General features: G+C 44.0%; 1 protein-coding gene across 4 annotated transcripts in view; it reads left to right on the forward strand.

The window, feature by feature from the left end:
* The first annotated feature begins 1692 nt into the window (after positions 1–1692).
* c47h19orf47 (chromosome 47 C19orf47 homolog) overlaps positions 1693–24495 on the forward strand; it is a 40467-nt gene continuing 17664 nt past the window's right edge. For all 4 annotated transcript variants that reach the window (XM_060855927.1, XM_060855928.1, XM_060855929.1 and 1 more), the window contains exons 1-3: positions 1693–1738; positions 16998–17085; positions 21179–21293. In XM_060855927.1, coding sequence (XP_060711910.1) covers positions 1720–1738; positions 16998–17085; positions 21179–21293 — 222 coding nt within the window. In that variant the 5' untranslated portion in view covers positions 1693–1719. The remainder of the gene's footprint in view (positions 1739–16997; positions 17086–21178; positions 21294–24495) is intronic.

Below are 24495 nucleotides of genomic sequence, written 5' to 3' on the forward strand. Positions count from 1 at the left end.
GTTAAGAACCTGGGGCCTGCTATACTACAAAGGGACTGGTCAGTGAGACCTTGCCTGGTTGCTAAGGGCTTGGTCTGGTTAAGGGCCTGGTCACTGGGGCTTGGTGTGGTTGTTAAGGGACTAGTCACTGGGGTATAGCCTGGTGATTAAGTGACTGGTCAGTGGGTTTGGCCCAGTTGTTAAGGAACTGGTCAGTGGGGCCAGGCCTGGTTGTTACAAGACAGGTCAGTGGGGCCTGGTTGCTAATGAACTGGTTAGTAGGGCTTGGCCGGTAACTAAGGGCATGGGTCCTGGCCTGGTTGCTAAGGGACTGGTTAGTGCGGCCTGGCCTGGTTACTAAAGGACTGGTCAGTGGTGCCTGGTCTGGTTGCTAAGGGACTGTTAGTGGAGTCTGGCCTAGTCTGGTTCCTAAGGAACTGGTCAGTGGAGCCTGGTCGGTGGGGTCTGGCCTGGTCTGGTTATTAAAGGACTGGTTAGTGGGGCCTGATCAGTGGGGTCTGGTCTGGTTGCTAAGGGCATTGTCAGTGGGGCCTGTTCTGGTTGCTAAGGGACTGATCAGTGGGGCCTGGTCTGGTTACTAAGGGACTGTCAGTGGGGCTTGGTCTGGTTACCAAGGGACTGGTCAGTGGAGCCTGGTCTGGTTGCTAAGGGACTGGTCAGTGGGGCCTGGTCTAGTTGCTAAGGGACTGGTCAGTGGGGCCTGGTCTGGTTGCTAAGGGACTGGTCTGGTTGCTAAGGGACTGGTCAGTAGGGCCTGGTCTAGTTGCTAAGGGACTGGTCAGTGGGGCCTGGACTGGTTACTAAGGGACTGGTCAGTGGGGCCTGGTCTGGTTACTAAGGGTCTGTCAGTGGAGCCTGGTCTGGTTGCTAAGGGACTGGTCAGTGGGGCCTGGTCTGGTTGCTAAGGGACTGGTCAGTAGGGCCTGGTTTAGTTGCTAAGGGACTGGTCAGTGGGGCCTGATCGGGTTACTTAGGGACTGTCAGTGGGGCCTGGTCGGGTTGCTAAGGGACTGGTCAGTGGGGCCTGGTCTGGTTGCTAAGGGTCGGGTTGCTAAGGGACTGGTCAGTGGGGCCTGGTCGGGTTGCTAAGGGACTGGTCAGTGGGGCCTGGTCTGGTTGCTTAGGGACTGGTTAGTGGGGCCTGGTCGGGTTGCTAAGGGACTGGTCAGTGGGGCCTGGTCGGGTTGCTAAGGGACTGGTCAGTGGGGCCTGGTCTGGTTGCTAAGGGACTGGTCAGTAGGGCCTGGTTTAGTTGCTAAGGGACTGGTCAGTGGGGCCTGATCGGGTTACTTAGGGACTGTCAGTGGGGCCTGGTCGGGTTGCTAAGGGACTGGTCAGTGGGGCCTGGTCTGGTTGCTAAGGGTCTGGTTGCTAAGGGACTGGTCAGTGGGGCCTGGTCGGGTTGCTAAGGGACTGGTCAGTGGGGCCTGGTCTGGTTGCTTAGGGACTGGTTAGTGGGGCCTGGTCGGGTTGCTAAGGGACTGGTCAGTGGGGCCTGGTCTGGTTGCTAAGGGACTGGTTAGTGGGGCCTGGTCGGGTTGCTTAGGGACTGGTTAGTGGGGCCTGGTCGGGTTGCTAAGGGACTGGTCAGTGGGGCCTGGTCGGGTTGCTAAGGGACTGGTCAGTGGGGCCTGGTCTGGTTGCTAAGGGGCTGGTTGCGAGGATTTCCTGTCGGGCGCCCGGAGATGACGTCTGGCGCTCCGCGGAGCCGCTGCTAAGATGGTGTCGGTGACTCTCGGTGAGTTGGTGGAAAGCGGCCGGATCCGGGGATGGGGCGGCGGGGGCGGGGGTCATCGAGGCCTTGTGGAGGAGGCTGCGGAGGGGAAATCGGGCTGAAATCCGGAGCCGTAATGTTCAGGGCTCTCGGCACTGAGCCGGAGCCGGAGCCGGCTCCTGCTCCTCAATATTCACATCCCCGCCGTCTCCCACCTCACCACCCCCCCCGCCCCCGGGAGCCTGAGACACCCCGACGGGTTGTCAGAGAAAGAGAGATAGAGGGGGTAGGAGGGAGGGAGAGAGAGACTTCCAGCAAATCTGAACCTTTCCTGAGTTTAATTCCCAAAGCAGCTGTTCCTCTGACAAATTCTATTTCTGGCCTGTGAGTCAGAGGGGAGTTTGCCAACTCCGCACCATTTTGAACACAAAAGGTCCAGGCTGACCTTTCTTTCCCTGTACAGTACTGAGGGATTGCTGCAGGGTCAGAGGTGCCGTCCTTTGGATGAGACTTTAAGGTGACACCTGACCATACTCTCTCTCTCTCTGTGGCCTATTTTGGCCGAATTGGTTGACAAACATTTTTTAGATTAGATTAGACTTACAGTGTGGAAACAGGCCCTTCGGCCCAACAAGTCCACACCGACCCGCCGAAGCGCAACCCACCCATACCCCTACATTTACCCCTTACCTAACACTATGGGCAATTTAGCATGGCCAATTCACCTGACCCGCACATCTTTGTGACTGTGGGAGGAAACCGGAGCACCCGGAGGAAACCCACGCAGACACGGGGAGAACGTGCAAACTCCACACAGTCAGTCGCCTGAGTCGGGAATTGAACCCGGGTCTACAGGCGCCATGAGGCAGCAGTGCTAACCACTGTGCCACCATGCCGCCCAACATCTGACATAACTCATTCCATTATCCAGTTCTTGGTCTTGGACAACCTGAGTGTATATCTAAACACTGCTTAAATGTTGCAAGAGTTTTTTTCTTAATTTACTCTGGGATCTGGACGTCCTTGGAGGGGCCATCATTTGATCTATTGATTTATTATTGTCACATGTACTGCGATACAGTGACAAGTGTTATTTTACATGCTATCCACAGATTGTACCGTACAAAGTGCATCAGCGTAGTAGAGTAGATTGCAGAGTAGTGTTACAACAGCAAAGAAGGTGTAGAGAGAGAGAGACCAGAATTAACATTTGAGAGGTCTGTCCAAAAGCCTGAAAGCAGTGGGAAAGAGGCTGTTCCTGAATCTATTTGTATGTGTGATCAAATTTTTATGTCTTCTGCCCAATGGAAGAGAGTACAACTGGAGGAGTCTTTTATTGTATTATCTGAAGCAGTAAGAAACATAGATGGAGTCAGTAGATGGAAGGCTGGTTTGTGTGATGCATTAGCTGTGGACATAGCTCTTTGTAGTTTCTTGCAGTCTTCAGAAGAGCAGTTGCCATAACACGCTGTAATGCATCCAGATAGGAAGTTTTCTATGGTGCATCTGTAAAAATTGGTAAGAGTCCTTGTAGATATACTGAATTTCCTTAGCCTCCTGAGGAAGTAAAGACGTTGTGCTTTCATGAATATCGGGTTCTTGTGGTTGGACCAGGACAGATCATCACTCGTACAAACTTGTCACTCGCGACCATCTCCACCTCAGCAGCATTGCTGCAGACAGGGGTGTGCCCTCGACTTCTCTTCCTAAAGTCAGTGATCAGCTCCTTCATTTTGCTGATGTTAATCGAGAGATTGTTGTCTTTACGCTGTGTCGCTAAACACTCAATTTCTTCTCTGTATTGTCTTGTCATTGTTTGAGGTCCAACCTACAATGGTAGCATTGTCAGCAAACTTGTAAATGAAGCAAAAACAGAATCTGCTGGAGAAGCTCAGCGAGTCTGGCAGCGTTATCTGCGTTTGTTTCTGACTTCCAGCATCCATAGTTCTTTCTGTTTTTAACTTGTAAATGGAGTTGGGGCGGAATTTGGCCACACAGTTGAGAGTGTTTAAGGAGTATAGTAGTAGCTGAGTATGCAGCTTTGCAGGACACCAGTAGTGAGGATTCTTACTGATTTTGGTCTTTGGGTGAGCAAGTCATGTGTCCAGTTACAGAGGAGGGAGCTAAGACCAAGGTCTCAGAATTTAGATATAATTTTGTTTGGAATTAATGATTTTGAAGGCAGAGCTGTGGTCAGTAAATAGGAGTCTGATTAGATATCTTTGTCATCCAGATATTCCAAGGATGAGTGTAGCATCAGGAAGATGGTGGCTGCTGTGCATCTGTTGCACTGGTTGGTGAATTGCAAAGGGTCAAGGTGATTTGGGAGGTTGGAGTTGACGTGTGCCATGACTAACCTCTTGGAGCACTTCATAATAATGGGGCTCAGATACATCTACCGGTAATCTTTGAGGCATGCTTCATGATTTTTCTTTGGCTTCAGAATAATAGTGGTCTTCTTGAAGCAAATGGGGAGTTCAGATTATAGTAAGGGCAGGTTAAACATGTCTGTGAATGTGCCCTCCAGTTAGTTCACATAGGATTTCACAGCCAGGGACTCCATTTGGGCCAGTCGCTTTTGTGGGTTCACTCTAACCAATCTAACATCTATGATCGTGACCATGGGTACAATTGCATCTGATGCTGTTAAGATAGGATGACATCATTTCCCTGGCCTTCTGTTCAAAACAGGTGTAGAATACATTGAGCTCATTTGGTAGGGATGTCCTGTTGCCCGTGATTCTATTTTACTTTGCTGTATAGCCTGTGATGTCGTATAAGCCTTGCCACAAATGATGGGTGTCCGTGTGGTTGGTCTGGGTCTCTGCTCAGCTTAGTATTGCCTCTTGGCATCTCTAATGGCCTTACAAAGTTTGTACCTGGATTTCCTGTATAGGTCAGGGTTGCCCGACTTGAATGCCACAGACCTGGACTGCAGTAGGGAGTGGATCTCCCAGTTCATCCATGGTTTCTACTTGGGAACATTGGGATTAACTTTTTCAGCATGCAATATTCTACATGCTTACACATGAAGTTTGTGACAGTAATAGTATATTTGTTTGGGTTAGCTGCTGAGTTCTTGAATATGGACCAGTCCACTATCTCTAAGCAGTCACATAAAAGACCTTCCATTGCCTCAGACCATCACTCCAGTTACAGGCTCCAGCTCCAGCCCTGGACCACGTCCTAGCTCCCAGCCCTGCCGGGTTTTCACCAGACCTCCCTCTCACTGAGGACGAACGATCAGTCCTCAGCAAAGGCCTTACCTTCATCCCCCTCTGCCCCCAGATTAATGAATTCAACGTGCGTTGTGACATCGAACATTTCTTCCTCCGCCTCCAAACTTACTTTTTCCACCAAGACACCTGCCCACATTCCGAAAACCCCTTCTCCCCCCTCCACCACACCCCATGCCGGTCTGATACCTGCCCTCGATTACTTTATTTCCAATAGCCACTGGACATTGACCATCTCAATCTTTCCACCACCCCCCTCACCCACTCCAACCTCGCAACACGCAGCCCTCCAACCCCTCCGCTCCAACCCCAACATCAAACCAGTGGACGTGGTAATTTGGCACACTAACCTCTACATCCCTGAAGCCAGGTGCCAACTTGAAGACACCTCCTCTTATTGTCCCTGTGACCATGACCTCATCCCCTATCATCAAACCATCATCTCCCAGAACGTACACAACCTCATCTCTTCAGGGGGTCTCCCACCCACAGCTTCCAACCTCATGGTTTGGGAACCATGCACCGCCCATTTTTACCTCCTACCCAAGATCCACAAGTCTGACTACTCCGGCCAACCCATCGTCTCGGCCTGCTCCTGCCCCATCGAGCCCATTTCCACATACCTTGTTGCTGTCCTATTCCCCCTGGTCCAGGAATTCCCCATATATGCTCGGGACACCAGCTACACTCTCCACCACCTCCAAGACTTTCATTTCCCTGGCCCCCAATGCTTCATCGTCACCGTAGACATCCAGTTCCTATACCTCCCTCTGCTATGACGAAGGCCTCCAAAGTCCTCCATTTCTTCTCCCGACATCCGCGCCAGTACCCTTCCACTAACACTAATTTGTTTGGCTGAATAATTCCTCTTTTGATTAGATGAGATTGGATTCCCTACAGTATGGAGACAGGTCCTTCAGCCCAACGTGTCCACACCGATCCTCCAAAGAGTAACCCACCCAGATCCATTCCCCTATCCTATATTTACCCCTTTTATACACCTAACACTACGGGCAATTTAGCATAGTCAATTCACCCGACCACATCTGTGGATTGTGGGAGAAAGCCAGAGGAAACCCATGCAGATACAGGGTGAATGTGCAACTCCACACAGACGGTCGCCCAAGGCGGGAATTGAATCTGGGTCCCTGGTGCTGAGAGGCAACAATGCTACCCACTGAGCCACCGTGCTGCTCCAAATCATCCCACTTCTTCCAGACAAAAGAGGTAGCCATGGGCCCCATATATGTCTGTCTCTTTGTCAGTTACGTGGAACAGTCCATCTTCCGCAGTTATCCCGGCACCATTCCCCACCTTTTCATCCTCTACATTGATGATACATCAGCAACATCTCATGCTCCCACGAGGAGGTTGAACAGTTCATCAGCTTCACCAACACATTCCACCCTGAGTTCACCTGGACCACCTCAGACTCCTCCCTCCCATTCCTGGACCTCTCCATCTCCATTAAGGGTGACCAACTCAACACTGACATTTTCTACAAATCCACCAACTCCCACAGCTACCAGGAATACACCTCTTCCCACCCTGTCTCCTGTAAAAATGCTATCCCACATCCCAATTCTACCTCTTTTGCTGCATCTGCTCCCAAGAGGACCAGTTCCACCACAGAACATACCAAATGACCACCTCCTTTAAAGACCGTGATTTCCCCTCCCACATGGTGGTTGATACCCTCCAGCACATCTCATCCACTTCCCAGACCTCCACTCTTGAACCACACCCCTCCAACCGTGACAAGGATAGCCCCCCTCTCCCCCCAAAACCCCCTGGGAGCCTTCCACAATCATCAGAGTTTTACCTGCACTTCCACACAGGTCATTTACTGTTTTTATTGATCCCGATGTGGTCTTCTCTACACTGGGGAGACAGGATGCCTACTCGCACACCGCTTCAGAGAACACCTCCAGGACACCCATACCAACCAAACCCTGCCCCGTGGCTGACCACGTCAACTCCTGCCACTCCACCAAGGGCATGCAGGTGCTGGGCCTCCTCCATCACCACTCACTAACCGATGCCTGGAGGAAGTGCACCTCGTCTTTCAACTTGGAACCGTCCAACCCCATGGCATCAATGTGGATCTCACCAGTTTCCTCATTTCCCCTCCCCCATCTTATTCCAGATCTAAACTTCCAACTTGGCACCACCTTCATGTCCTGCCCATCTTCCTTCCTACCTATCCGCTCCACCCTCCTCTCCGACCTGTCACCATTACCCCCACTCTGTGTACCTATCACGCACTCAGCTACCTTCCTTCCTGCCCCACCCCCCTTCCCATTTATCTCACCACCCCGTCGACTCACAGCCTCGTTCTTCATGAAGGGCTTTTCCCAAAACATCGATTCTCCTGCTCGGATGCTGCCTGGCCTGCTGTGTTTTTCCAGTACTGCAGTCTCGACTCTGATCTCTAGCACCAGCAGTCCTCATTTTCCCTCAGGCGATCACTGCACCACTTTCTACACTGGGTGCTCAAGCTTCAATTTCTGCTTGTAAGCCAGGAGGAAGAGCACAACATTGTGATCTGAATTTCCAAAATGTGGACAGGGATAGACTATTAGACATCTTTCGTTCAAGGAAGCATTTTTGGACCTCTGGTGAGGCTGGAAACGTGTTGATAGTAGTTTGGTAACATATTCTTGAGGTTGGTCTAGTTGTAGTCACCAGCTATGATACACAAGGCCTCCAAGTATTCTGTCTCAAGACTGCAGTGTTGTATACTTCATCAAGTGCACTCTTCACTTCTGCAAGGGGTGGGATGTAGACTGCAGTCAGGATAGCAGAGGTGGACTCATGCAGTAGCTAGTTGAGACAGCACTTTATTGGAAGGTCTTCTTAGTGTAGGGAGCAGTAACTCACTAGGGTAACCATATCTGAGCACCAGGAGGTATTGATTAGGACGCAAACCCCACTGCCTGTTGTCTTGCCCGAGGACGCTGAGTCGTCCATTTGGTGAATTGAGAAACTCTCGGATTGTAAGGCGCAGTCAGGTGTAGCAGGAGGAGGCAATGTCTCCATAAACAGAGCACGCAAAAGTCTTTCAAGTCCCTTTGGAAGGTGAGTCTAGCTTTAGATTCATCCATTTTGTTCTCAATGGCTTGGATGTTTACCAGGAGTACTCTGTGGAGGGGTACTTGAAAACCTGAAGTGTCAGCCTCACCTGAAGTCCAGTGTGTCTCCCACTTTTCCTGGGTATGTGACTGCTCCAGTCGATCCTGAGGGAAGTCTGCACTCCCAGTGGGGTCCTGGGTACTTGTCATGGCCTTGAATGTTCCGGGGGTTCTTGTGGCCGGTTAGGTTGGACTTCCTCGATGTCGGATTTATTGCTCATTCCTAGTTGCCCTTGAGAAGGCAATTGGGTGACTGCCTATTTTAACTGCTTTCAATCCATTTCTGATTCAAACTCTCTTTCAGATTGAGTTGCAGACTCTTACTGCTCTCTGGATGAAACAATTCTCACCTTAAAATCTATGCCATTGACCTCTGCACACCAAGAACCCTGTGATCATCATTATTGTCTAGGATCTGCTATTTTTAGTATCCCTTGAATTACTCGCCCTCCAAGGTGGATCTCTCACTCTTCCAAGTTGATTTCCATCGGTCCGCCATTCTACCTGTCTGACCAGTCTGTTGACAAATTTCTGTTGTTTATGCTGTCCTGACTGTTGCCCATCCTACCAATTTTTGTGTCATATGTAGACATCTTGATCATATGCGCTACTTTTGAGTCCTATCATCAATGTACACTGCAAACAGGAAGGACCCCAGCACCCAGCCCAACGCAACTCCACAGAAACAGCCTCCAGTTACAGAAACATCCATGTACCATAATACTCTACTTCCTGCCTCTCAGCCAATTTTGGATCCATTTTGCTACTTTGCCTACTTAGTTTCTTGATCAGTCTGCCAAGAGGGCCTTAGACTTTAGTAAGGTTTTTGATTGGAGACTGCAGATGCTGGAGATCAGAGTTGAAAATGTGTTGCTGGAAAAGCACAGCAGGTCAGGCAGCATCCAAAGAGCAGGAGAATCAACGTTTCGAGCATGAGCCCTTCTTCAGGAATATTCCTGAAGGAACCTTGTCAAACACCTTACGGAAGTCCATATAGATCACGTCTACTGCTCTGCCCTCATCAATCCTCTTTGTTACTCCTTCAAAGAACTCAATCAAGTTCGTGAGACATGATTTCCCACGCACAAAGCCATGCTAACTATCCCAATCCTATCAGCTCTTGCCTCATGACAACAGCATACAACAATGTGTCAAAAAGTGTGTCATTGGAAAAGCACAGCAGGTCAGGCAGCATCCAAGGAGCAGGAGAGTCAGTGTTTTAGGCATAAGGGTCATGCTCCTTGGATGCTGCCTGACCTGTGCTTTTCCAACACCACACATTTGACTCTGATTCTCCAGCATCTGCAGTCCTCACTTTCGCTCATATAACAAGTGGGTCCCTTATGATTGAGACTGTAGATTTTTGCAGTTTGCATGCAAATGTCTTCAATCTTTCTGAAAGTGGACTGAATTTCATTTGGTTAGCTGCATATTGACATGAATTGGCAAGCTATTTCCACTTGCCAGACACGGATCCTGATCTGTTTTCTATCAGTGCAGCTTGTCTGGTTGGTGTTGGCATACTTCCATCTATCTACCAGAGACGATGAACATGCATCAAATCAACTCCATTGGGGCAGGGGTTGCTCTTCATGAGCACATTTGCTGGTGGTTGAAGAGACCAATCCGTGAGAAGCAGGTTCTACCACATGAAATAGTTATCGGGTGTCGATGTGGGGTTTACTGTTTTGCGTATTGTGCCTGTTGCCAAACTGATGTTATTGTTCACACCCCTCCAGAGAAAACAGCCCCAGCCTATTCAGCCTCTCCCTGTAGCTCAAATCCTCCAACCCTGGCTTGAGGACCTTCTTGTCACATTTAAGAGCAGGCATGAAGCAGAACTTTGGTCATATGTCTCCTGCTACCAAGTATTACTGAAAATCATAAGACCATAAGAAATAGAAACTGGAGTAGGCTGTTTGGCCTCTCAGGTCTGCTGTGCTATTCAGTAGGATCATGGCTGATTGAACATTCCTCATGTCCACTTCCCTGTCATTTCACAATAACCCTTGTACCCCTCCTGATAAGAATATATCTCAGCCTTAAATATACATAAGGGCCCTGTCCCCAGAGCTGTCTGTGGCAAAGTGTTCTAAAGATTTCAATCCTCAGAAGAAATTCCTCAACATCCTCATGAAAATCAATCATCTTCCATCCTTCCTCTGTGTGAACCTGTAAAATTGCTTCTGATTGAAGTATCCAACAAAGTTGGGAGTTTCCCTTTGAGAGGATTGCCATTTTTGTAATTTTGTTTGTCCATGAGATGATCAGAATATGTCTCGAATTGTGCAGGTATTAGTTGAATTTGCTTTCGTGTTAGCTGTGTAATATATGAAATATCACATGCTTAGCAGGTCACCTTGCTCAACTTAAAACTGATTTTCTATTTTCTCCCTACAGTTCAGTTGCAATCCTTTGCTACCTGACTCTACAGTGGTTTGTTTCAGATAGCTTATGTGTCTGCTTTGTTTTAGATTACTTACAGTAGTGGAAACAGGCCCTTCGGCCCAACAAGTCCACACCGACCCGCCGAAGCGCAACCCACCCATTCCCCTACATTTGCTCCTTTACCTAACACCATGGGTAATTTAGCATGGCCAAGTCACCTGACCTGCACATCTTTGGATTGTGGGAGGAAACCAGAGCACCCGGAGGAAACCCATGCAGGCACGGGGAGAATGTGCAAACTCCACACAGTGAATCGCCTGAGTGGTGAATTGAACCCGGGTCTCTGGCGCCGTGAGGCAGCAGTGCTAACCACTGTGCCACCGTGCCAGAAAGTGTATCAAAATCCATCCAAAACAATCTAAATACTGAATGATGAAGACAACACTAAACTGACTCATTAACACACAAACACCATCTCCAAACTTTGACATTTTTTTTAGCTTATAGGAATGCATGAGATCTTACAACACAACATTTTAAAAAATGGATAAATTCCAGGGGCTAGATGGGATTTTTCCTAAGATTCTCTGGGAAGCCAGGGAAGAGATTGCTGATCTTTATGTCGTCATTGTCTATAGGAATAGTGCCAGAAGACTGGAGGATAGCAAATGTTGTTCCCTTGTTCAAGAAGGGAAGTCGAGATAACCCTGGTCATTATGGACCAGTGAGCCTTACTTTGGTTATGGGTAAAGTGTTGGAAAAGGATAGGAACAAGTTGGTTTAGTATAGTCAGCATAGTTTTGCAAAGGGTAGGTTGTGCCTCACAAACCTTATTGAGTTGTTTGAGAAAGTGGCCAAACAGGTGGATGAGGGTAAAGTGGTTGATGTGGTGTATGTGGATTTCAGGAAGGTGTTTGATAAGTTCCCCATGGTAGGCTACTGCACAAAATATGGAGGCATGGGATTGAGGGTGATTTAGCGTTTTGGATCAGAAATTGACTAGCTGAAAGTTGAAAGAGGGTGGTGGTTGTTGGGAAATGTTCATCCTGGAGTTCAGTTACTAATGGTGAACTGCAAGGGTCTGGTTTGGGTCCACTACTGTTTGTCATTTTTATATAAACGACCTGGGTGAGGGCATAAAAGGATGCGTTAGTAAACTTGCAGATGACATGAAGGTCAGTACAGTTGTGGATAGTACTGAAGGATGTTGTAGGTTACAGAAGGACATAGATAAGCTGCAGAGATGGGCTGACGGGGCAAATGGTGTTTAATGCAGAAGAGTGTGAGGTGATTCACTTTGGACAGAGTAACATAAATGCAGAGTACTGGGCAAATGGTAAGAGTCTTGGTAGTATGGATGAGTAGAGAAATCTCAGTGTCCATTTACATAGATCCCTCAAAATTGGGATCCATATTTATAGGGTTGTTAAAAAGGCATATGGTGTTATTAGCTTTTATTAGTTGAGGGATTGAGTTTTGGAGCCACAAGGTCATGCTGCAGCTGTACAAAACTCTGGTGCAGCTGCATTTGGAGGATTTTGTGCAGTTCTAGTCACTGCATTATAGGAAGGCTGTGGAAACTTTGGAAAGGGTTCAGAGGAGATTTACTAGGATGTTGCCTGGTATGGAGGGAAAGTCTTACAAGGAAAGGTTGAGAGACTTGAGGCTGTTTTCGTTAGAAAGAAGAAGGTTGAGAGGTGACTTAATTGAGACAGATAAGATTATCAGAGATTTAGATAGGGTGGACAGTGAGAGCCTTATTCTGAGGATGGTGATGGCTAGCATGAGGAGGCATAGCTTCAAATTGAGGGGTGATAGATATAGGACAGATGTCAGAGGTAGTTTCTTTACTCAGAGAGTAGTCGGGGTGTGGAATGCACTGCCTGCAACAGTTGTAGACTCGCCAACTTTACGGACATTTACATGATCATTGGATAGACATATGGAAGAGAAAAGAATAGTGTAGGGGATAGATGGGCTTCAGATTGGTTTCTCAGGGCAGCCCAACATTGAGGGCTAAAGGGCCTGTACTACGCTGTACTATGTTCTATGTTAAAACTTTATTTTTAAAAATTGAGCGAAGAAATTAATTGCATTTACCCATTGTAAACCTTTAAATGTTATGAATCAAAAAATAATAGTGCTTGTACTGCACAGTTGTAATTCGTATTGCTGCGGCATGTGAGGCAGTGGGTTTCATTGCTGATAAGAGATGTGTTGCTGAAGCTTTTTTGTCTTGCACTCTTCACAGCAAATGTAACACTGACACGTTTCAATCAGTCACAGCAGTTTGTACTCCAGGAGCTGATCAATTGGCAGACTGACTTGATTGGCCAAAATATTGCTGTGGAGAAAGTTATGAGGAAACTATTGGCTCCCAACTTGCCATCTAATTTTTTTTAAAACAGACCCAGGTCAATTTTACAAGGCATCATGAGCAGGTTAAATTTAAATTTCATGTCTGATTCTAAATAAAAGTCATAAAAGTTAATTCCTGTCTTCCCAGAACTAGTTTAAAGTAAATATGTCTACTGATCTAACAACAGGCATTGGTTGTTTAATGGCGAGATTGTTAATGTGTTGTCAACATTTATCACACTGACACAATAAATGTGCACAATAGAAGCTTAACAATATTTAGCATAAACATGTTCAGGGCACTCTTGTGGCACAGTGGTTATGTGCCTACCTCTGGATCTGGTGGTCCGAGTTCAAATCCCACCTACTCCAGAGGTATGTAATAACATCTCTGAACAGATTGATTAGAAAAATAGGTTATACTTAAATGTAATTCCGCCAACCTGGATTTGTACACAGTAAATAACATGAAGGGAAGTTGATCTCGTTTAAAATAATATTTACAGCTTCAGTGACCTCTTCTAGAGCACAAAGTGGAGGTAGCAGAAAGAGGGATCGACCTAGGCGCGGTTGGATGACACATTTCATTGACAAGCTACAATGAAAGTATATATAAATGCAAGACAGATAAGGATGACACATCATGACAGCAGGTCTCCTTGTACGAGCATCTAAAAATAGAGTCAGAGAACGTATACAGTACAGAAATGGGTCATTTGTCTCAACCTGATTCAATGCTGGTGTTTTCTTCATTATTAGTACCTTACCTTTGTGCTTTAAGCCAGTTCTGCTGCCTGCACATTGAGATACTGGTTTGAATTCATTCTGAGCTATGAGAATCTGTACATGTCTCTAAGTAAGGTGCACCAATTTCTTATGTATTATTATAATCCTTTATTTAGGTTAACAAGTACAGTTGTCTGTTGTAGTATCTAAGACTTCACTTTTCGCATGCTCATTCTAGACTGATATCTTTGCTTATTAGTGTCAGGGTCATTTGATCATGAATCTCATTATACAACAGTGAACCACCTTCCATCCCAACTTCTTCACCATACTCTATTTATTTTACCCTGATGGGCGTGAATAGCTTGTCCTTAAATTCATATCAACTGAGAGAAAATGAGGATTACCTGTCAATCTTCCTTCACACCTATCCATGCCACCCTCCCCTCTGACCTATCACCATCATCTACCTATCACCTTCCCAGCTACCTACCTCCCCCACCCCACCCTCCCATTTATCTCCACATATATGCATGTTCCTGATGACGGGCTTATGCCCGAAACACCGACTGTCCTGCTCCTCAGATGCTGCCTGACCAGCTTTTCCAGCACCACACTTTTTGACTTAAATTTACATGGTATTCCCCTCGATGCATTAAATTGGATTGTCATTCCACACTCTGACTGCATGGTGGAATCTATTTCTTCTGAAGTCCTTATTGGATTTATTAGTGATTATCTTACATTCATAACTGCCAGTTTTGGACTTTCCCTCAAGAGGCAATGTCTTCTCTATGTCCAACTGACAGCAAAATTATTTCAAAACCTTTATCAGGCTAACTCTTAATTTTCTCTTGGAATTGTCTCAAATGTTGTCTTTCCTCCTGCCCCAATGGTCTGTTATTGTGATATTAGTTTTGTGTAAATCTAAGTTTTAAAATTCATCCATAGGTTGTTGAACTCATCGGCAAGGCTAGTCTTTATTGTCAATGCCTAATAGTCCTGGAGAATGTGGTTATGAGGCCTCAGCTTAAATTGCCACAGTCCAAGCAATACAAATGCTCTCACCGTGCTGTTACCCAGATTTTTGACCCAGTAGTGCTTAAGGGCAGACAGTAAATGTCTTTGTCGAATGGTGTTGTGCCACAGAACCGATGGTGTTATCACACACCTGCTGCTGTTGTCCTTCTTGATAATAGAGGTCATGGGCTTGGCTAAGACTGTTAGAAGAGCCGTGGCAATTTGTTGCAGTCTATCTTGTAGATAGTACAGACTGAATGAAGGGAGGAGTGACTGTTTAAGCTGATAGGTGGTTTATGGATATTTTCAAAATCTACTGATTTTTAGTGACATATTAATGAAGTTGAAAAAGGATCTATCTTGAGTGTGAAAGCTGTATTTTTTTTAGTCTGCTCTTGCAGTTCTGTGTAGACTACTGTGTAGTACTATTTTGTCTCATCGCATGTCTTTGAAACCCGACTGTTCCTTTGACCTTCATCTACTAAATATCTGAGATTAAGCGTAGATTACTTCACAGCAGAATTGCAACTGTTGTTAAAATTGAAAAACTGTCGTTTTGAAAGCAAGCAGAAAAATGGATGTTTGCCCTGACATTAGATTGTTGTGTGTTGTATAAATTTTTTCTTGTATTATGACCTGCTGCAAAACGGTTTCCCTTTTAAACCTTTTGGTTCATCACTACAATTATCTTGCAAAGGATTCTTGCTAGAGGTAGCTGCGTGTCCTGGCTTTGATTGGCAATGATATTCCTTTAAAGGGATTGGCAAAGGTTTCACTCCTCACTGTCCTAACTTGTTTGGTAGGCGTGACCTGAAGCCAACTTTCTGGCAAACTTTTTGTTTGCAGGGATATGGACAAGCATGAGCAGATGGGGCTAGTTTAGTTTGGGATTATAGTCAGCATGGACTGCTTGAACCAAAGGGTCTGTTTCCATACAGTATGACTCTGTGGTCCAGGGTTAGTGCACTGCCACTGTACCATGAGCCCTTTTCTGCCTTTCAAGGTTCTAAATGCACAAACATTGGCAATCAGCTTCATTACCCATATCTATAGCCATTTGAGGTTTGCAAGTACATACTATATCTCTGTGTCATCATTTGATGAAACAGATTACTCATCCCTCCCCAGTGATGATGTACTGCTCATTTGTTTTGTAAGTTGTCAGTATGTGGTGACTGGACACAGTCAGCGGTAAATCCATTGTCATTCTGAATCTCTCCTCAAACCTGCGCTAGCTAGGTCGAACTTAAAATGAATAAATAGTTTATCAGGTCCTACACTCCTTCCTTATTTTACACAGGTGACCCCCTCAGACCCCTAAAAATCACTGATTTCAACAACTTGCATTTATATAGCACTTTTAATGAAACCAAATATCTTGAGGTGCTTCATGGAAGTATTATCAGACAAATTTAGTGCTGAGCCATAATTTAGATTACTTACAGTGTGGAAACAGGCCCTTCTGCCCAACCAGTCCACACCGACCCTTCAAAGAGTAACCCACCCATACCCATTTCCCTCTGACTAATGCACCTAACACTTTGGGCAATTTAGCATGGCCAGTTCCCCTGACTGGCACATCTTTGGATTGTGGGAGGAAACCAGAGCACCTGGAGGAAACCCACGCAGGTACGGGGAGTATGTGCAAACTCCTTATATATTAAGTTAAGATGCTGTAATGTTAAATCCTAAAATTGGAAGCAATACAATGAATGACCACTAGATTGGTTGCTGGGATAAGAGGTTAGTGCTATGAGAGGCTGAGTAAACAGGATCTGTACTGTCTGGGTTTAGAAGAATGAGATGATCTGATTGCAAATACAACATTCTGGGAGGTTATTTCTACTAACTAGGGAATTTAAAACACAGGCACCATGTCACAATGAATGGATGATTATTTGGAGCTAAGATGGGAAAATGCTTTACTCAAAGGATTATGAGCTTTGGAATTTTGTACCCTAGAGGATCATAGATGCTCAGTTTTGAATATGTTAAGCTGATAGACAGATCAATGGATATAGGGAGTTAGCAAATGGGTGAAGTTGAAACCCATCAGCCATGATCATATTGGAAGTTGGAGCAAACTCAAGGGAACAGATATGCTCTTTTTGCTCCTGTCTCTTGTGTTTCTATGTTGTATGTTTCTCGCGCTTGCCTGGAAGCAGTGTGCTGTAACAAAACTGTTCAGTGATCAAACCATCTGACATGGAAGACATGTCAATGAAATGTTTCAAATAATTCATTTTCTGAATAGTAAGAATATAATTTGATTATCATGATTTCTCCCCAAGCAATCTAAAGAATTTTCTACCACATCAAGGTTTAATTTAACATTACCAGTTAGAATGGTAGCTGCCCTGCTTTGTAAAGAGAAGTGATATACATTGACATGCTTCTGAGACTCAATTTCTTTCTATTCTGCAGCTACGTCAGAGTGGATCCAGTTTTTCAAAGATGCTGGAATTCCACCTGGACCAGCCGTCAACTATGCTGTTAGCTTTGTGGACAACAGGTAGGTTTCCTAATCGTTGTAAAATTAGCGGGAACAACGTGGAGGCTATCTTGGAAAATTTATCCATTAACATTTAGATGTTCAAACTTAGTGGTTTTGATTTTTTTTATGTCTTCCATCAAATTGTTCACATGCTGTTCAGATATTCAGTTGGGAAGTATTTGGGATGCTGGGTAAACTTTCTTAACCCACTTGCCTACTCGTATGACCACCTTAATATATTCGGGGTGGTGGTATTCACTATGAATGAATACACTGGGCACAGATGGCAACTGAGCATGTGCATCTTCAATCTACCCACAACAGCCTTGTAAAAGAAAAACACTGCGCTGGTCCGTGTGAAGGGAGCCCCTCTTACAGCAAGATCAAAATGGGAGCAAGAGCATTTATGTTTCAATTCAGAGGTGGAAAGGAAAAGCATGTTGCAAATGATTACTCTATACTTCGTGAAGTTTGACGATGATTTTAAGTACATTTGTGAGAAAACAGGTTAAAGTCTGGTGCAGTCTATATGCAACATCTGAGGAGTACTGAACATACAAATTTCTGGTGCTAAATATGTGGTAATGTACAGGCACAGGGTATGATCGAAGCATTTTAGAGTTACGGATAATTGCTTCCACCTCACAAGCATCAGTTCCCATAATTGCCTTCTTCATAAAGCTAAATTTAGCTTGCACTTAAATGATGTGTTGCTGCTGGCAGATGATCTAATAGTATCCCTGCTGATAGCTTCTGCCAGTGATTCTTTGCTAACCAACTCCAAAGACAGTGTAGGTATTGTCAGAATTTTCCATATTCAAGCCCCACTAGGTTATTTCACTAATACATTCCAAAAACAGAAGTGAACAGATTTTTGTTTTGCTGAGGATTTAGGGTGGGAACCTCTATCATGTGTTATGTTGATAAATCTGTTTTTGACCTTTCTGCAGCACAAAACCTCATTGAGCTACTCTGCACTGTCACTTGTGTTCCCATTCAAGAGAATCAGGTTTCCATTGCTCATTATAATTAGATACAGGAAAGCCAAGATTTCTTGCTGTGAAATTCCACCGTTTCTTCATTGCATCAAATAATGACACAATGAAAGCTGCTTGCATCTTTGGTTCCCTTCCCCATCTTCATGACTCCCTCTTGTATACTAAGATCCAGGGATCCACTGAGTTTGGAATCTTACAGTTTGTAGCATGAGGCCCTGACACATTAATTGCTAATTCATAATGGCAAGAAGTATCTAAGTTCTATTTCCCATTATAGTGAACCTGATCTTGGGATGTAGTTATTACGATGGACTGAAGGCTATTCAATAAATAGCAATAATAGGAGCAGGAAACGTCCATTTAGCCTCTCGAGTCTGGTTGGGTGTCAGTGAGATCATGGCTGAATTGCAGCTTAACTCCGTATTCCCTCTGCCCCATATCCCTTAATACCTTTGGTTACTAACAATCCAATCATCACAGCTTTAAAATTAGGAATAAACCTAACATTAATTGCTGATTGCAGAAGAGAGTTCCAAACTTCTGCCACCCTTTGTGTGTAGAAGTGTTTCCTAACTTCCCTTCTGAAATTTTAAGCCAATTTTTAAGTCCAGCCAATCTCTTAGACTTGCCAAACAGCAGAAGCTTTCTCTACCTGTTGAAAATTGGTTAAATTGCACTTAACCTCCTAAATTTCCTGGAGGAAACGGAGACAAGATGGAGGCATCAGAGCTTAAGAGTAAACAACTTGAAGGTTTTGGCTCGGGGTTTGTTAGTCTGTGGAATTCCTTTCCCATGTAGAGTCTAGGGTCATTAAGTTCATTCAAGGCTGAAGTGGGTAGATCTTTGATAGGCAAGGGAGTTTAGGGTTGTTAGAGACAGACAGCAAAGTGGAGTTGAAACCACAACCAGTGCTGTTATGATTTTATTGAATTGCAGAACAAACCTGAAGAATCAAGTAGCCTACTTCTGTTCCTAAGTCCAGTGTTGTTATGTTACTATGAATACAGCTTTAGTTTGAGTAATCCTGTCTCGGAGTCTTGACATCATTTATGCTGTGCTCTGTCCAAGATGATTATATCATGTTTCCCTATCTCAGACAGCAACCAGCACTTCCTAAATAGGGTAGAGCATAGGTAGAAAATCTCCCTCTGTTCTCATCCAACAACGTTTCTGAAAAACAACTCCAAATATTCCTCATTATGCCAATACCACACTTTTGATTTCTCACTCTAAGTTTTGCAATGACATCTCAATTGAGCTGCCATCTCAAGCATGGAAGGAGGCCATTTTGTTGTAGCTATATGGGTTGTTTCCTTGAGCAATTCAAAACCAATCTCACTGATCTCTCTAACACTGAATCCTTCCATTGCTTCAAATAGTTTATGCAATTTCCCTTAAAATATGCAGTAATCTATCCCTCAGCTCTCCCCTGCGACAAAACATTCCTTGCAGCAACATCCACTATGCAAAATGCTTTTCCTGTTCTCGTCTCACTCCCTTGTAGAATTTTAATGGTGCCTGAGAGTTAAGTAGCAGATGGCTTCATTGATTAAATTACTGAGGGCATCTTGTGATATAAAGAACTGTCTTGTTCAGTAATGAAGGCATTGAACTCATTAATTAGCAAAAACGTTGTACAAAAAAGGAATTTTTGTCTCTCATTAGGATAGAGTTGCACATCTCAATCTATCTTGAAATGCACCAAATAGTTTTGATTTGATCTGAAATAGTTTTAGTCTCCTGTGTTCATTGGAAAATGATATGAAAAGCTGCTTCAATTCATCAGACATCCCATATTTTGCAATCCAAGCATTTGATACCAGTGGAGAAAAAAGCAGGGGTCTTTTGAAGACAGCCTGCCTAAACCAGTAAAGCAGTTCTTCCACCTAAAGTCTCAAGCAGTTAGTCAAAAAGAGCTTGCTGAATTCACAACACATTTACAACATTTTTGCTCATTGAATTAATGCTAGTTCTTTTTAAGGGTAATTAACCCATTATAGTTTTATAACTGTCCTTGAGCCTGTTCACTCTTCCCCAAACAACAGTGCTGATGTTCCATCTCAACTCTCTTATTGTTCATTGTTTTCTTTATTGTTCAAAAATTGCTATTGATCCCTATCTTCCACATCAACAGTCCTTTACAAAACTCCACCATCCTCTGACTGAGAAATTTATCCTCAAATCAGTCCTAAATGGTTGTCCCCTTGTCATGAGTCTATGTTTTAGCTTCTACAATAATTTGTGATGGATTTTGGGATTATGGTTTGAGAGACCAATAAGTACTAGCGAATTGCATTGAGCATGCCCAACTTATCTCCAGGAGGACCTTTACAGCCCACGTGGAAACAAGGCTGTAATTTCAGCGGTTCAAGCTGAACTTGAACATCCTCCCAAAGAAGAAAAGCCAGTGTTCAGCCCACTGTATCACCCAGCTCCTGACAGTACCACAGTGACATGCAAGGTATACTGCATCTGGGGTACTGAGTACAATAATGGTCATCGTATTTAAAGAAATATGTCTAGTCGTTGGAGGCAGTTCAAGGAAGCTTTTCAAGACTAACACCTGGATTGATGGGGTTGTCTTATGAGGAAAGCTAGGCCTATATTTGTGCAGCTTAAAAAAAAGTCAGAAGTTACACAACACCAAGTTATAGTCCAACAGGTTTATTTGAAATCACAAGCTTTCAAAGCGTTGCTGCTTCATCAGATGAAGTCACCAACCCAAAGAAACCCAAACATTTAAATAGAAAGCAGGAATTTTCAGCAGTGCTTCGCCTGAGGCCTACTGAAGATGTTACCTAGTAGGGTGACGAAACGTCTAGAAATGAACCTTCAAGCTCAGCGAGCAAATTTACATCCAAAACAGACGATTTAAAATAGAGATGAAGCAAAATCCTTTCTCTCGCCAAGTCACAAGTCTTTGGGACTCTCTCCCTGATTAGGTAGTACAAGTCCTTTTATTGCATAGGTAGACAGACAGATTTGTGCTAATCAGGGGACATAGATTTGTCGTTACGGTCAGAGCAGCCATGATTATTGGATGTGGATTAGAATGTCTTACGACTTCTAATTAGTATGTTTGTATTTCTTGTAAAAAAAATTTGTTTGCACAGGATACAGAAGAATATGCTCATGGACCTCACCAAAGATATCATGAATGAACTGGGTATCTCTGTTGTTGGAGATATTATTGCTATTCTCAAACATGCCAAAGTGGTGTACAAACAGGTGAGGATTGACAATATATTACCTTAACTAAACAGCATATTTTTGTTTCCTGTTTCAGTAATTGTGATATAAACAGTTTAAAATGACTGTTTTAATATTTAACTTGAATCTCCAAATGTTTCCCTTTAACTAACAGTTTGAGATGTACTTAATCACGTTGCATGCCGCCCCATTAAATATTTTTGACTATACCCTACAAATAGTCACAAATGATTAAAAAACAAAGTTGGGGTATTAAATGAGTACATGTTTATGTTCCTATCAATAATTCAACCTGGAAAAGTTCATTTTTCAAATTCATTTCTGCTGTTTGCGATTCACCTTGCAAAAGACAATAAAAAGATAATTTTTGAGCAGACTCACTTTGGCACAGCGTTAATCTGAACAAAGCTTTGTGCTGAGTATATTTTCCAAATTACTTTGTTGGCAAGTTTCACTGCTGCTGTATCAGTCTGTGATTTGAGGAGATGGATGTGGTTCAGTGAAGGAATGAATATACAGAAGAATCCTTTCAGTGTGACCACTAGATAGTAAAATCAATGCATTAGACCATTGTTTATATGGCATTGTGTCTGTAATGCAAATGGAAACAGGACATTTTGTACCAAGATTTCATGTCCCAGTGGATTAGTACATGGAACATCTGGGTAGATGGGATATTTTGTTTAAATGTGAGGTACTGCAGCAAATGATGAAAAGAAACAGAATTAATGTTTCAGGTTTATTACTTTTTGTCAGAAGTGGGAAGTAGTAGAAATTGAATAAGTTTTAAGCAATCTAAAGGGAGAATGATGATAAAAGCACAAAATGTTAATTTTGTGATAGGTTTGAAAACAGGAGAGGTTAAATTACAAAGAGCTTGGTGATATAAAGCCAAGGGAAAGATAATGGAACATGCAAGAAAATGAAAGATGTCCAAAGGATATGTAAATGGCAGAATGGTGAACAGTTGCTATTTGTAAGCGAAAATCAGAGCAAGGTCAGAGTGAAACCAAAGCCTACTAACATAAAGAAAAAAGGGCAGAACTTCCAATTAATAGCAGTGAACTCATTGTTAGAAATTGAAGGTTATAAAGTGTCTAATTGAAAGATAACTTTCTGTTCCTTCAGTTTGCATTAAGCTTCATTGGAATATTGCAGGGGGCAAAGGGCTGAGAGGTCAGTGTAGGAGCGAAACGAAGAATTAGAATAACATCCCTCCAATAGCTTGGGCCATGTTTGTGACCTGAATAGACATGTTCTGCAAAGCAATATCACAGCCTGCATTTGGTCTTCCCAGTGTAGAACAGAGTATACTTTGAGCAGCAAATACGTAGTAATTGCTCCTTCATCTGCAAGAAGTGTTTGAGACCTTGAACAGTGATGAGAAAGGAGGTTAAAAAAGGTGATATTACATTTCCTGAACTTGTATGGAAAGGTGGTGTGGGAAGAGGGTTGGGGGTACTTGAAGATGAACTAGGATATGCAGAGGTAACAGTCCCTTTGGAGTGCTGAAAGGGGAGAAATGTATTTGGTGATGGCTTCACACTGTGGGTGATGGAAATGGTGAAGGATGAATTGAATATGGAGGCTGCTGAGGGCAAAGGAAGCCATATCACAATTACAGAAAGGAGACGAAGAGATAAGAACAGAACTGTGCTAAATGAGCTAGATACTGCCAAGAGCCCTGTTAGCCTGATGGTGGGGGAATCCAACGTTGAGGAACAAATATTGGTGAGTTGGTTTAGATCTTTATATAAGATCTGTACAGTACCCAATTTGTTCTTATTTGACATTGGTGAGGCCTCTTCCAGAATACTGTGTCCAACTCTGGTCACCCAGTTGTAGGAAGGACATTATCAAGCTGGAGAGGGTCCAGAAGAAATTTACCAGAATGCTGCCTGGTGTGGAAGGTTTGAGTTATTAAGATAGGTTGGGACTTCTTTCACTGGACTGTAGGAGGTTGAGAGGTAACCTGATAGACGTTTATAAAATAATGAGAGGTATAGGTAGAGTTAATGGTATTTGTCTTTTCCCTAGGACAAGGGATTTCAACACAGAGACACATTTTTAAGGAGAGAGATTTAAAAGAGACATGAGGGGCAAATTTTTTAAATAGAGGGTGGTTCATGTGTGGAATGGACTTCCTAAGGCAGTGCTGGATGCAGGCACAATTACAACATTTAACAAACAGTTGGATGGATACATGAATAGGAAAGGTTTGGAGAGATATGGACCAGGAGCAGGCAGGTGAGACTAGTTTAATTTGGGATTATGTTCAACATGGACTGGTTGGAATGGAAGATCTGTTTCTGTACAGTATGACTTAATACTCTGTGACTCTGAGACCGTAGGTATAAAGGGTGAAAATGTTTCTTGGAGCATTTAACAAGTGCACTCAACCTAAAAGCATTTAATTAAAACCATGTATTTTTACATCATGACAAGGTACAGTGGGCGGCACGGTGGCACAGCAGTTAGCACTGCTGCCTCACAGCGCCTGAGACCTGGGTTCAATTCCCGACTCAGGCGACTGACTGTGTGGAGTTTGCACGTTCTCCCCGTGTTTGCATGGGTTTCCTCCGGGTGCTTCGGTTTCCTTCCACAGACCAAAGACGTGCGGGTCAGGTGAATTGGCTCTGCTAAATTGCCCGTAGTGTTAGGTAAGGGGTAAATGTAGGGGTATGGGTGGGTTGCGCTTCGGCGGGTCGGTGTGGACTTGTTGGGCTGAAGGGCCTGTTTCCACACTGTAAGTCTAATCTAATCTAAGGTACAACAATTGTCAACATTGGTAAGAAATACAGGATGAAAGGACAGGTTCTTTAAAAAGGGCAAAATTCGTACAAGACCAAATTTTCACAAGCACCCGGGCTTATCCAAGACTGGAACAATTGTATCCATGGTGGGAAAAGGGATCAAGTCCGTGAGAAGGGTCATTTCAGGTTTTTTTTTAAATTTCTGTTCCCTATACGTTGTGGACAGAGGCTTGGAACTGAAAGCCATAAAACAAAATTGATACTGAAGAAAAATAACCCCTTTTACAAAGCATTCCATCATCCATTAGTCTGATTGGTACTTTTTAAATAAGCATTTAACTTAATTCTACTTCAACTTTTTTTGTAGTGTAAATATAATGCAGCAGATACCATTCATCCTCCAGTGGCATATGTTTGCACAGTATACTGACCAAACAATAACTTTGTGATTTGTGTACACGGACACC

Source organism: Hemiscyllium ocellatum, chromosome 47, assembly GCF_020745735.1.
Source record: "Hemiscyllium ocellatum isolate sHemOce1 chromosome 47, sHemOce1.pat.X.cur, whole genome shotgun sequence".
In the NCBI taxonomy this organism is placed as follows: domain Eukaryota; kingdom Metazoa; phylum Chordata; class Chondrichthyes; order Orectolobiformes; family Hemiscylliidae; genus Hemiscyllium; species Hemiscyllium ocellatum.